The sequence below is a fragment of the Schistocerca serialis genome, chromosome 4 (assembly GCF_023864345.2).
Source record: "Schistocerca serialis cubense isolate TAMUIC-IGC-003099 chromosome 4, iqSchSeri2.2, whole genome shotgun sequence".
NCBI lineage: Eukaryota > Metazoa > Arthropoda > Insecta > Orthoptera > Acrididae > Schistocerca > Schistocerca serialis.
This window is the reverse complement of record NC_064641.1, coordinates 457,375,506-457,391,064: the sequence shown is the minus strand read 5'-3', so window position 1 is coordinate 457,391,064 and position 15,559 is coordinate 457,375,506. Positions and strand designations below refer to the sequence as shown.

Sequence of the window (15,559 nt, the reverse complement as noted above, 5' to 3'; positions counted from 1 at the left end):
TCTCTCTCTCTTTCTCTCCCACCCCCTCTCCCTTCCACTCCACCTAATTATCCAATACAAGTAAATCAGGCTAGGCAACCACTAACCTGTAGATGGTAGTTACAAAGTCCTTGGTAATTATTTCGGACAGAGGAACAACATCCAAGAACATGATAGATGAGAATTTTCAAAGCAACCTTCTTTGTAAGGTAGTTACTGTTTCTAGGAATTCTTTCAGTGATGTTCAGCCTAGCATCTGCCATCCCAATAATTAGACTCATGTGATAAGTCTATGTTAAATTATTGCATATGGTAACATCTAACTTTCTGACAGTTTGGACTATCTTGCTTCTATTGAATTACAGTTTGTTTCCTATAGTGTAGTTAAATAATATAGAACATGTTTACTATTCACATAGGTTAATTACACTTGCTTTAATGTGAGTTGTCAAGTATTGACTGTGTTTGTCTGTCATGAATTTTGAATAATTTTTTACTGCTGTCATGTCTCTGTACAGAGTAGTGTCACCTACAAGTAATCTCAGACTGCTGCAGACATTATTTACTGTCATTCATGTAATTTGGGAATAGTAACTTATTACCTTGAAGTAAATCTAATTTTACATTTGTTTCTGAAAATATTCTCTGATAACAGAAAAATTTTTTCATGGTACACATGCTGTGCTGTGGGATGACTGGTATGGTTAAATGAACACACTTCGTATACCGTGATCACTGGATAGGTAACTTTGTAGTGGTCTGCTTCCTCTATGTTAACTCACCACTGGCAGTGTAGTGCTGTGCAGCAAGTTTGTGAGAATGTTTGCCACCAGCATGCATGAACAATACAAGGATTTTAACTGTGTGCTTTTTACCATCTGTGAGCATTTTAGCAACTGTGTGTACACTCCTGGAAATGGAAAAAAGAACACATTGACACCGGTGTGTCAGACCCACCATACTTGCTCCGGACACTGCGAGAGGGCTGTACAAGCAATGATCACACGCACGGCACAGCGGACACACCAGGAACCGCGGTGTTGGCCGTCGAATGGCGCTAGCTGCGCAGCATTTGTGCACCGCCGCCGTCAGTGTCAGCCAGTTTGCCATGGCATACGGAGTTCCATCGCAGTCTTTAACACTGGTAGCATGCCGCGACAGCGTGGACGTGAACCGTATGTGCAGTTGATGGACTTTGAGCGAGGGCGTATAGTGGGCATGCGGGAGGCCGGGTGGACGTACCGCCGAATTGCTCAACACGTGGGGCGTGAGGTCTCCACAGTACATCGATGTTGTCGCCAGTGGTCGGCGGAAGGTGCACATGCCCGTCGACCTGGGACCGGACCGCAGCGACGCACGGATGCACGCCATGACCGTAGGATCCTACGCAGTGCCGTAGGGGACCGCACCGCCACTTCCCAGCAAATTAGGGACACTGTTGCTCCTGGGGTATCGGCGAGGACCATTCGCAACCGTCTCCATGAAGCTGGGCTACAGTCCCGCACACCGTTAGGCTGTCTTCCGCTCACGCCCCAACATCGTGCAGCCCGCTTCCAGTGGTGTCGCGACAGGCGTGAATGGAGGGACGAATGGAGACGTGTCGTCTTCAGCGATGAGAGTCGCTTCTGCCTTGGTGCCAATTATGGTCGTATGCATGTTTGGCGCCGTGCAGGTGAGCGCCACAATCAGGACTGCATACGACCGAGGCACACAGGGCCAACACCCGGCATCATGGTGTGGGGAGCGATCTCCTACACTGGCCGTACACCACTGGTGATCGTCGAGGGGAGACTGAATAGTGCACGGTACATCCAAACCGTCATCGAACCCATCGTTCTACCATTCCTAGACCGGCAAGGGAACTTGCTGTTCCAACAGGACAATGCACGTCCGCATGTATCCCGTGCCACCCAACGTGCTCTAGGAGGTGTAAGTCAACTACCCTGGCCAGCAAGATCTCCGGATCTGTCCCCCATTGAGCATGTTTGGGACTGGATGAAGCGTCGTCTCACGCGGTCTGCACGTCCAGCACGAACGCTGGTCCAACTGAGGCGCCAGGTGGAAATGGCATGGCAAGCCATTCCACAGGACTACATCCAGTATCTCTACGATCGTCTCCATGGGAGAATAGCCGCCTGCATTGCTGCGAAAGGTGGATATACACTGTACTAGTGCCGACATTGTGCATGCTCTGTTGCCTGTGTCTATGTGCCTGTGGTTCTGTCAGTGTGATCATGTGATGTATCTGACCCCAGGAATGTGTCAATAAAGTTTCCCCTTCCTGGGACAATGAATTCACGGTGTTCTTATTTCAATTTCCAGGAGTGTATTTTATCAACTGGATTTTTATGAAGACATGTATATGTGGGGATGTCTTTTGTGCTTTGACTTCATGTAATGTAAAATTACAGTTTTACAGCAAGTTCCATAAAATCAGATGATGGCAGCATAAGACTGTTCAAACTGGTCATCTGGGAACAATAAAAGTGTCAACACTGCGGAGTATGAAGTGTGTTCATTTTCAACAGAAAAAATATGGCCTTACTTTTGCTAGTAAGCCCTAAATCCATCCATATGCAACAGATACACTACTGGCCATTAAAATTGCTACACCATGAAGATGACATGCTACAGACGTGAAAATTAACAGGCAGGAAGAAGATGATGTGATATGCAAATGATTAGCTTTTCAGAGCATTCACACAAGGTTGGCGTCAGTGGCGACACCTACAACGTGCTGACGTGAGGAAAGTGTCCAACCATTTTCTCATACACAAACAGCAGTTGACCGGCATTGCCTGGTGAAACGTTGTTGTGATGCATCGTGTAAGGAGGAGAAATGCGTACCATTACATTTCTGACTTTGATAAAGGTCGGATTGTAGCTATTGTGATTGCGGTTTATCGTATCGCGACATTGCTGCTCACGTTGGTCGAGATCCAATGACTGTTAGCAGAATATGGAATTGGTGGGTTCAGGAGGGTAATACAGAATGCCATGCTGGATCCCAATGGCCTCATATCACTAGAAGTCAGGATGACAGGCATCTTATCCGCATGGCTGTAATGGATCATGCAGCCACGTCTCGATCCCTGAGTCAACAGATGGGGACATTTGCAAGACAACAACCATCTGCACAAACAATTTGATGATGTTTGCAGCAGCATGGACTATCAGCTCGGAGACTATGGCTGCGGTTACCCTTGTCACTGCATCACAGACTGGAGCGCCTGCGATGGTGTACTCAGTGACAAACCTGGGTGCACGAATGGCAAAACATCATTTTTTCGGATGAATCCAGGTTCTGATTACAGCATCATGATGGTCGCATCCATGTTTGGTGACATCGCGGTGAACGCATATTGGAAGCGTGTATTCCTCATCACCGTACTGGTGTATCACCCAGCGTAATGGTATGGGGTGCCACTGGTTACACGTCTAGGTCACCTCTTGTTTGCATTGATGGCACTTCCAACAGTGGACATTATATTTTAGATGTGTTACGACCCTAGGCTCTCCCCTTCATTCAATCCCTGTGAAACCCTACATTTCAGCAGAATAATGCACGGCCGCATGTTGCAGGTCCTGTACGGGCCTTTCTGGATACAGAAAATGTTTGACTGCTGCAATGGCCAGCACCCCCCATGAACCATGGACCTTGCCGTCGGTGGGGAGGCTTGCGTGCCTCAGCGATACAGATCGTAGGTGCAACCACAACGGAGGGGTATCTGTTGAGAGGCCAGACAAACGTGTGGTTCCTGAAGAGGGGCAGCAGCCTTTTCAGTAGTTGCAAGGGCAACAGTCTGGATGATTGACTGATTAGGACTTGTAACATTAACCAAAACGGCTTTGCTGTGCTGGTACTGCAAACGGCTGAAAGCAAGGGGAAACTACAGCCGTAATTTTTCCCGAGGACATGCAGCTTTACTGTATGATTAAATGATGATGGCGTCCTCTTGGGTAAAATATTCCAGAGGTAAAATAGTAACCCATTCGGATCTCCGGGCGGGGACTACTCAAGAGGACGTAGTTATCAGGAGAAAGAAAACTGGTGTTCTACGGATCGGAGTGTGGAATGTCAGATCCCTTAATCAGGCAGGTAGGTTAGAAAATTTAAAAAGGGAAATGGATAGGTTAAAGTTAGATATAGTGGGAATTAGTGAAGTTCGGTGGCAGAAGGAACAAGACTTTTGGTCAGGTGATTACAGGGTTATAAATAAAAAATCAAATAGGGGTAATGCAGGAGTAGGTTTAATAATGAATAAAAAAATAGGAGTGCGTGTAAGCTACTACAAACAGCATAGTGAATGCAAGATGGACACAAAGCCCATGCCTACTACAGTAGTACAAGTTTATATGCCAACTAGCACTGCAGATGATGAAGAAATTGATGAAATGTATGACGAGATAAAAGAAATTATTCAGGTAGTGAAGGGAGACGAAAATTTTATAGTCATGGGTGACTGAAATTCGTCAGTAGGAAAAGGGAGAGAACGAATCATAGTAGGTGAATATGGATTGGGGGGAAGAAATGAAAGAGGAAGCCGCCTTGTAGAATTTTGCACAGAGCATAACTTAATCATAGCTAACACTTGGTTCAAGAATCATAAAAGAAGGTTATATACCTGGAAGAATCCTGGAGATATTAAAAGGTATCAGATTGATTATATAATGGTAAGAAAGAGATTTAGGAACCAGGTTTTAAATTGTAAGACATTTCCAGGGGCAGATGTGGATTCTGACCCCAATCTATTGGTTATGAACTGCAGATTGAAACTGAAGAAACTGCAAAAAGGTGGGAATTTAAGGAGATGGGACCTGAATAAACTGAAAGAACCAGAGGCTGTAGAGAGTTTGAGGGAGAGCATAAGGGAACAATTGACAGGAATGGGGGAAAGAAATACAGTAGAAGAAGAATGGGTAGCTCTGAGGCATGAAGTAGTGAAGGCAGCAGACGATCAAGTAGGTAAAAAGACGAGGGCTAATAGAAATCCTTGGGTAACAGAAGAAATATTGAATTTAATTGATGAAAGGAGAAAATATAAAAATGCAGTAAATGAAGCAGGCAAAAAGGAATACAAACGTCTCAAAAATGAGATCGACAGGGAGTGCAAAATGGCTAAGCAGGGATGGCTAGAGGACAAATGTAAGGATGTAGAGGCTTGTCTCACTAGGGGTAAGATAGATACTGCCTACAGGAAAATTAAAAAGACCTTTGGAGAGAAGAGAACCACTTGTATGAATATCAAGAGCTCAGATGGAAACCCAGTTCTAAGCAAAGAATGGAAGGCAGAAAGGTGGAAGGAGTATATAGAGGGTTTATACAAGGGCGATGTACTTGAGGACAGTATTATGGAAATGGAGGAGGATGTAGATGAAGACAAAGTGGGAGATAAGATACTGTGTGCAGAATTTGACAGAGCACTGAAAGACCTGAGTCGAAACAAGGCCCCAGGAATAGACAACATTCCATTAGAACTACTGATGGCCTTGGGAGAGCCAGTCCTGACAAAACTCTACCATCTGGTGAGCAAGATGTATGAGACAGGCGAAACACCCTCAGACTTCAAGAAGAATATAATAATTCCAATCCCAAAGAAATCAGGTGTTGACAGATGTGAAAATTATTGAACTATCAGTTTAGTAAGTCACAGCTGCAAAATACTAACGCGAATTCTTTACAGACGAATGGAAAAACTGGTAGAAGGGGACCTCGGGGAAGATCAGTTTGGATTCCGTAGAAATGTTGGAACACGTGAGGCAATACTAACCTTACGACTTATCTTAGAAGAAAGATTAAGAAAAGGCAAACCTACATTTCTAGCATTTGTAGACTTAGAGAAAGCTTTTGACAATGTTAACTGGAATACTCTCTTTCAAATTCTGAAGGTGGCAGGGGTAAAATACAGGGAGCGAAAGGCTATTTACAATTCAAACAGAAACCAGATGGCAGTTATAAGAGACGAGGGGCATGAAAGGGAAGCAGTGGTTGGGAAAGGAGTGAGACAGGGTTGTAGCCTGTCCCCATGTTATTCAACCTGTATATTGAGCAAGCAGTAAAGGAAACAAAAGAAAAATTCGGAGTAGGTATTAAAATTCATGGAGAAGAAGTAAAAACTTTGAGGTTCGCCGATGACATTGTAATTCTGTCAGAGACAGCAAAGGACTTGGAAGAGCAGTTGAATGGAATGGACAGTGTCTTGAAAGGAGGATATAAGATGAACATCAACAAAAGCAAAACAAGGATAATGGAATGTAGTCAAATTAAATCAGGTGATGCTGAGGGAATTAGATTAGGAAATGAGACACTTAAAGTAGTAAAGGAATTTTGCTATTTAGGGAGTAAAATAACTGATGAGGGTCGAAGTAGAGAGGATATAAAATGAAGACTGGCAATGGCAAGGAAATCGTTTCTGAAGAAGAGAAATTTGTTAACATCGAGTATAGATTTAAGTGTCAGGAAGTCGTTTCTGAAAATATTTGTATGGAAGTGAAACATGGACGATAACTAATTTGGACAAGAAGAGAATAGAAGCTTTCGAAATGTGGTGCTACAGAAGAATGCTGAAGATAAGGTGGGTAGATCACGTAACTAATGAGGTGGTATTGAATAGGATTGGGGAGAAGAGAAGTTTGTGGCACAACTTGACTAGAAGAAGGGATCGGTTGGTAGGACATGTTTTGAGGCATCAAGGGATCACAAATTTAGCATTGGAGGGCAGTGTGGAGGGTAAAAATCGTAGAGGGAGACCAAGAGATGAATACACTAAGCAGATTCAGAAGGATGTAGGTTGCAGTAGGTACTGGGAGATGGAGAAGCTTGCACAGGATAGAGTAGCATGGAGAGCTGCATCAAACCAGTCTCAGGACTGACGACCACAACAACAACAACATGTCTTCTGGTAAACCTTCCGGGATGTAAGGTCGTGGTCCATGAAACTCTTCAGCTCCTAACGTTTCGTCCAGAGCTGCGCTGGACATCTTCAGAGGGGTGTTTCTCCTCCGGTGAGTCTTGCCGACTGACGGGTCGGACGTCTGAGAGCGACTTATGTATCGTAGAAAGTGGGCGTGACCAGAGTTACACGTGATATGCAGAGATAACCTTTGTCAGGGATAAAAGTTAACTATTGATCGTAATCTCGTCACGGATAAAACTGTCTAGCAATTCTGTAGTGCTACTGTCCAAATATCACTAAGTTTCATGGTCTCTTCTTTCCGATTAAAATTATCCCTATGTTTATATATTTCAATTGCTTCTCTACAAAGCCGTGGGTAATAGTTCGTCGTCGTAGATAAAATTTTTGTTTCGGAAAACTTCACTTGATGATTTCCTGGCTGAAAAGCGTGTTCTGCTACAGCCGATTTATCTGTTTTTCCTAATCGGCAAAGACTTCTGTGTTCTTTTAACCGTGTATTTACGCTTCTTTTTGTTGTTCCAACATAAACTTTACCACATGTACACGGGATTTTATATACGCCACTGGCTGATAGAGGAGCGCGTTTATCTTTTTACAGACCGAAGAACATGACAAATTTTCTTCGTTGGTCTAAAAACAGGTCTAATATCATGTTTACTTAAAATCTTTCCAATCTGATATTAGACCTGATTTTAAGTAAACATGATATTAGACCTGTTTTTAGACCAACGAAGAAAATTTGTCATGTTCTTCGGTCTGTAAAAGATAAACGCGCTCCTCTATCAGCCAGTGGCGTATATAAAATTCCGTGTACATGTGGTAAAGTTTATGTTGGAACAACAAAAAGAAGCATAAATACACAGTTAAAAGAACACAGAAGTCTTTGCCGATTAGGAAAAACAGATAAATCGGCTGTAGCAGAACACGCTTTTCAGCCAGGAAATCATCAAGTGAAGTTTTCCGAAACAAAAATTTTATCTACGACGACGAACTATTACCCACGGCTTTGTAGAGAAGCAATTGAAATATATAAACATAGGGATAATTTTAATCGGAAAGAAGAGACCATGAAACTTAGTGATATTTGGACAGTAGCACTACAGAATTGCTAGACAGTTTTATCCGTGACGAGATTACGATCGATAGTTAACTTTTATCTCTGACAAAGGTTATCTCTGCATATCACGTGTAACTCTGGTCACGCCCACTTTCTACGATACATAAGTCGCTCTCAGACGTCCGACCCGTCAGTCGGCAAGACTCACCGGAGGAGAAACACCCCTCTGAAGATGTCCAGCGCAGCTCTGAACGAAACGTTAGGAGCTGAAGAGTTTCATGGACCACGACCTTACATCCCGGAAGGTTTACCAGAAGATATGTCATCCGGTCGTGAAAGCCTTCATGCTATGAACAACAACATGGCCAGCACATTCTCCAGATCTCTCACCAATTGAAACTGTCTGGTCAATGGTGGCTGAGCAACTGGCTCATGACAATACGCCAGTAACTACTCTTGATGAACTGTGGTATTGTGTTGAAGCTGCATGGGCATCTGTATCTGTACACACCATCCAAGCTCTGTTTGACTAAATGCCCAGGCGTATCAAGGCCGTTATTACAGCCAGAGGTAGTTGTTCTGGGTACTGATTCCTCAGGATCTATGCACCCAAACTGAGTGAAAACGTAATCACATGTCAGTTCTAGTATAATATATTTGTCCAATGAATACCCATTTATCATCTGCATTTCTTCTTGGTGTAGCAATTTTAATGGCCAGGAGTGTAGTATTTCATAACAGTATAATTTTTCTGTTAAGGACAAAGGAAGTTTCTGGTCAAAATGAATTACAGAAATCTGAATAAAAGATCTAAAGCTTAAATTGAATTATTTTAGTTTCACATGACAGTTAGGTGCATAAGCCACTGCTAGGTGCACATTCGTCCTGGTTCCAACAGAAACATTCTTCTATCACCAAAAAAATTCATTACAATTATGCACAAAATATGATCTATAACTAGACAGTAAAATTGCTAAAGTGTTATCAAATTCACAGTTCTGTGAATTCGTTCTGTGATGTATCTTAAAACTAGAACAAACTGCAACTTTTTCTGGTCACATGGTCACATGGATACTCTAAATCACTCCATAAAATTTGAATAATGGCTATTAAAAGACAGGTCATTTCTTTTGTGAATCAAAGTTTAAAGTAACATGTTTTCCTTCAGATCTAGCAGCCTTCATCAAATAATGTTGATTAGCTTGTGATTCATAAACCTTTTCACCCCATTTTTTAATGTATCTAGTAATCAGAATGTAGAATTCAACTATCACTTAACACCTTCAGTTTCAGTACCTATATTATCATTTAGTGACTGGAAAGTTTATTGTTGCTCATCAATTGACATCTATAGGGCCAAGACTTTTTGAGATTCTTTCGTGAAAATGCCAGATTGATTGATTGAATAATGTTTATTATTAACTTTTATTTGATCTCATTTGATTATGCTGGGTACAGAATGTATTTGTAGTATAAAAAAGATCAACTTAACCTAGTATCTTAAAATATTTACCTTATGTAATACAATATAAAATTACGTACTATACATTATTTGTGTACATCATACTACAATATTTTCAATTGATTACAATATACACTGATTAGCCAGAACATTATTACTACTGCCTACTCTGATGTTGGATGCCGACTGATGGCATTGTGGGCACTTGATGCAGTAAAAACAATGTGTAAATAGGGCAGACACAGACGAGGGATCACCCTACTGAAGATATGGGCTCCAAATGGGAAATCCAATGAGATAAGTGACTCTGATAAAGGGCAGATTATTATTGTGCACAGTCTGTGAAAGAGCATCTCAGAAATGGGAAAGCTGGTCAAATGTTCATGTGCCAATGTCTTGAGCATCTACAGAAAGAGCTAAAAGGACAGTGAAACTGCCACTAGGTGCTAAATGTTTGAATATCCACAACTCTTCACAGAATGTGGGGTCCAGAGGCTTGTCTGCTCTGTAAAGTAGGACGGATGGTGATCTGTGGCATCTCTGCCAAAAGAGCATAATGCCGGTGCATGCACAAGTGTTTCAGAGCATACCATTCATTGTACATTGTTGAACATGGAGCTCCACAGCAGACCACCCATATGTGTTCACATGTTGATCCAACAATATCATTAATTATGACTGAAGTGGACACAGGATCATTGGGATTCGACCTTCATTCAATGTAAATGTGTTGGCTCTTTGGGTGAATCACATTTTTCCTACACTAGGTCGATGATCATCTCCACAAAGGCTCTCACTGAGGTGAACAGTGGCTTGAAACGTACAGCACACCATGGACCATGGTGGGAGCAGTATTATGCTGCAGAAGACATTCTCCCGTACTTGCATGGAACCTGTGGTAATAATCAAAGACACACTGACAGCTGTGAACCATCCCTTCATCCCTTCATGCTTGATGTCTTCCCTGACAGCAATGTCATCTTTCAGCAGTATAACTGTCCATATTTCAGAGCCAGAACTGTGCTACAGTGGCTTGAGGAGCATTATAGTGAACCCACGTTGATGCCTCAGTGAGCTACTCCACTTGATGTAGATCCTATGGAATCCATCTCAGTCATTTTTGGGCACCATCACACACTCGTTAAGCAATACAATTTATCCCATATAATTTAGTGTACAATTTGATAATGCATTCCACACAGGAAGATTACTAAAAGGTTTATCTTATCCATGTCATTTATTCAAAGAAAATTATACATAAAGTATTGTGTAATATATTACTCATGATACACAACTAATTCTTTTTTACTAGGATGCTATCTATAATCATTCATTTCTACCAATACTTCAACACTTGGAAAAATGAATTACAGCATTATTATCAAATAAATTTGTAGTGCACATAGCCACTGCTTTATTGAGGTGATGATTTTCAATGTATGATGCAACTGATTCCCATTCTTTCACCATTTATCATATTGTGCCAGAAGATTGCTGCTTTGCTGTTACCACCTCCTTGTCCTCCTCTGAAGAATTCCTCTCCGAAACTTTGGGCTGTGAAACACACTGAAACTCCATAACTTCTTCGGTGGTAATTTCTTGGCTATGATCTTCCACAAACTCATCAATATCATTGTTATCCACTTCTAGTCTGATGCTCTTGGCCAAAGACACAATCTTGTTGACAATAGGCTCCACAGGTTCTGACTCAAATGCCTCAAGAATCACACTGGTCAAATCTTCTTCCAAGCAGAAGTGAGAGTTCTCTTCCCACACCTTTTCGGTCATCTTGACATAGGCAATGATGTTGTAGTGATATTTCCAAAATTCTCTGAGAGTGAGATTGGAAGCTTCAGTCAACACAAAGCAATGCTCAAAGAAAGCTTTATTGTAAAGCTTCTTAAAGTCAAAAATAATCGTCTGGTGCATAGACTGGAGTAATGGTGTGGTGTAGCAAGGCAGAAATTGGATCTTGATGAACTGAAATTCTTCAAGGTTCTGGTCTTGGAGGCCTGGAGAATGGGCCAGAATGTTGTCCATAGCAAGCAAGATATGGAGTGGCAGATTCATCTCAAGCAAGTATTTTTTCACCAAAGGACCAAACACTTCATTGATCCAATCACAAAAAAGATAACATGTCATCCAAGCCTTATTGTTCGATCTCCACATCACATTTAACCTGCTCTTCTGGACTTTACACTTTCTGGTGGAGTTTCTGAATGGTAAATGAGCAGTTGTTTAATTGTCAAATTGCCACTTGCACTGGCACACAATAGCAGTGTGAGACAGTCTTTCACTGGCTTGTGAGCACACAATGCAATCTCCTCTGCTGTCATAAAGGTATGCTTCAGCAACTTTTTTCGGAATAGACATGTCTCATTATAATTAAAAACCTGCTGTGACAGATAACACTCAGAATCAATGAGCATCTTGAAGTTGCTGATGAAGTTCTCTGCTGCCTTTGTGTCAGAGCTGGCTGCTTAGCTATGCCTCACAACACTGTGGATGCTGGTTCTTCTCTTGAACTTCTCAAACCAGCCATGCTTCCCTAGGCCACTAATAATCCTGGTGTATTCTTAATGAGGTCGGTGAAAATCCATTCTCGCCTTCTCACAAATGATCTCATTAATAGTGTCACCTAGCAGTTTTTTTTTCATTTATCCATATAAGGAGCAACTGTCCAGTATTATCCACTCCTTAATCTTGTCCATATTCTTTAGGATAGTGCAAATAGTTGATGTAGACCAATTGTATATGCATGCTAAGTCAGCAATGCTCACACCACGTTCACATTTTTCAATGATTTTACATTTCATTTCAAAGGGTACTTTCTTTCTCTTATGGTCATCTTCTTGTGACTTTATCTTCAGGAATTTTTCTACAAAGGTTATTAAAACAAGCACACAAAAAACATTGTGTGAACTCAAGTTTAGAAAAATGTGTGACCACAAGCTGCACTAAAATGATAGCAGAAAGAACACTAAACCCAGACTGCAGTATGTATTAATAATATTTTTTGTATGTTTCTGCCAACAATGAAAGGTGTTCATATTGTCAAATGTCCATCCCCTCCCCTCTCCCCCCACCTCACCCCATCCCATCCCCATCCCCCACTCCCCCGGGTGAAAATGGCTGGTGATATCACACTAAATCGTCATCACTAATTATGTGAAACATCTTCATCACTAATTACGCAAAACATCGCTCAAAAAGCTAGTCTTTTTTGCAATTTGTTTTGCTCATTATGCAAATTGCGCATTATGGGAGGATCTCATTAGGTGAGGTTTCACTGCAATTCTCTACATTATAACATTATTTTTCCATTAAGTAATCCTTTAAAAGTTTCGTGTATGTCTTTTGCTCATGCTGTCTTGTAGACTCTTGGGAAGATGCTTTACCAAATTGCACACCTGAGTATCAAGGACCTATTTCAGCAGTGCTCAGTCTGTGAAGTAAGCTTCTCAGGTGTCTTTTATTTCTTGTCTCACATATATGGGCATTTTTATTTTTTACTAGTACTGTATTGCCTTTTATTAATGAAATTATTGTTTTGTACATGTACAGTGATGGGAAAGTCAATATTTTTAGATTGCAGAAAAAATTATTTTTATATTACTGCTGGAGTTACCCCAAATAGAAATTTCATACCATAAGTAAGGTTCAAACAGTGCATGGTACACTGTATGTAGAATTTTTTTGTTATCATAATGTGCAAGCTGTTCCATAACAAATATTATGGTGCTTAATTTGCAACAGACATTGTCTAATGTTGTCTCCATTGGAGCTTATGGTCAACTGTAATTTCCAAAACCTTTAAAGAGGTAACTTCTTCCAATCTTGTTTCATCTATGAATTTTATGAACATATCTATGTGATTTTCCTCCATTGGAGATTATTGTCAACTGTAATTCCCAAAACCTTTAAAGAGGTAACTTCTTCCAATCTTGTTTCATCTATGAATTTTATGAACATATCTATGTGATTTTCCTTTTCACTATTTGTGAACACCATGAACATATTCTTTTTTTAAGATTTATAGTTATGTCACTCCATATGAGCCACTGTACTGTGTTATTTGTTGCCATAAATGCACTTCTCTCCAGTGTTTCCAGGTTTTATTCTACATTAACCAATGCCACATTATAAGCATACAGTACTTTTGATCCTTCTCACAGACTTTGATATTGCTGACAAAGAGGCTGAATAGAAGCGGGCCAAGTACAGATCCCTGACATATACCATTAGACTTCACTTCAAAATTCCTCAAATGCTTCCTCCACAGCAGTCTTTACATTCATTTTGATTCCCATTGAACTTTTGGTTGTCAACAAGTTTGGGGCCTCTTTTGGATACCTAAGGCATCTCTCTTTGCACTTTCTGTCACTAAACTATGGACTTATTTCCCACCCATTAACATTTCTCATTACACAGGATTTGTGTTTGGGTAATTGATCATTTATGTTTACACAGTCATAACCAATGAAGCAGTAACAATCTTGTGGTCATTTGTGCCACCCTTTTAAATAACTTAGTTAATATGTCGGAACCTGTATATAGTTATGAGATCAAAGATATTATTGTTCTCAGCTAATAGAGTAATTATTTTCTGAATATAATTAATTGAAACATATTTAGTACTATTTTTTCTCTGGCATTGTACAACTCAAAGAATAACTCACTAACAACTGCAGTTACCTGCTATTACCATGCCCTGACTAGGAAAATTTAATGACGTATTTTTCAAATTTTCTCTCGATGTTCCAGCAGTTAACATTTGGCAGAGATGGTTAATAGAAACAACAACTTACAGATGACATTTTTATTTTTACTTTTACCCAAATTAATTTAAATTTAGAATTGACATTTAGCTCATTATACAAGCATTTCAGCTGCAATAAAAAAGCTTCCTTCATCTGCAACCAGTCTTTGTATCAAATACATATGGAACTGGGGAATGGGGATATAGCTGCTTGTTAGTTTTTGTCTTTGCCATCACTCTGCTCCAAGTGGTATGTAATATTACCACTATTAATAACATAGTAATTATGTGACAAACTCAAAAAGTGAACAAAACACCATTATGGCAAAAAGGTACTTGATTGTGACATTGATTTTCCATTCTAAAGGGACAGGAATAAGCAAATATGTGAAGAGAAGTGAAGAGATTATTTTAACTATATTAGTTATAAAAAGTTGTGGTGTAAAAAATTTATCCACACACTTAGTTTGATTATTCAAAATTTTATACAGAAAAACATGATGGGGCAGCTAGTAGATGTATACCAAGAGAAAGAAACTTTCTGAACAACACATGGTTACATTAATTTGATTTCTAGTTTTAGTTACATTCTTATATTTCTTTAACTATGGGTGTACTGTCTTGAATGAAATGCAACCTTTACATGGAATGTATATGTAGTGTACACACACTCAGAGATCAAACACAACTGAAATAAGAAAATAACTGATTTATGTGTCCCTCTGCCAGGTATATCCAGAATACAGCATTCAAACATTTCAAAACTGTAATTGTTGGTTTCAGGATACAACTATCATGAATACACACCTTAAAGAAGGAATGCTTGCTGTTCCTCTGACCAACCCATAGTGATAACTGTGGTGCAGTAAAATTACGATCAGGCATCCGAATTAACCGACGATAAAGTATTTGGCAATCAACTAGGAGTTCAACTTGAGCACCTGATACTGAAAGAGCCACTTTATGCCACATATTGTCTGCCAGTCTGTATGGAAATACCTCCACATGGATGGTTGCATCATACTGAGCTGTGTAGTGTAAACGAATTTCATCTTTCCTACCACTTGACTGCAGCTCCAAATACCTGAAACAAAATGAACAGATCTCTCATACTAAATTGTTACTGACCCACCTAGAAAAACTGTACTTCCTGCAAAACAGTCCTAATCCAGAAGCCAATAAAATGAAGAGAGGAAATACAAATATTATTTTGGATCTGGAAAGTATAAAGCAAAACATGAAATTCTCAGATGCAATAAATGAAAGAGTTCAAAAGCAGACAGGGCAACAGGAGATGATACATGAAATTTACCTTACATGCTACAAAGAAATAATCCTGAAACTTTTTTGCAACCAGGAGCTCCCTTTCTTCATAAAAACAAGTG

At 40.3% G+C, this 15,559-nt stretch overlaps 1 protein-coding gene across 1 annotated transcript in view; it reads right to left on the bottom strand.

Annotated features, from left to right (window-relative positions):
* LOC126475099 (protein kinase C-binding protein NELL1-like) overlaps positions 1–15,559 on the bottom strand; it is a 980,737-nt gene that overhangs the window by 314,739 nt on the left and 650,439 nt on the right. The window contains exon 4 of the mRNA XM_050102677.1: positions 14,982–15,258. Within this exon, the coding sequence (XP_049958634.1) occupies positions 14,982–15,258 (277 nt within the window). The remainder of the gene's footprint in view (positions 1–14,981; positions 15,259–15,559) is intronic.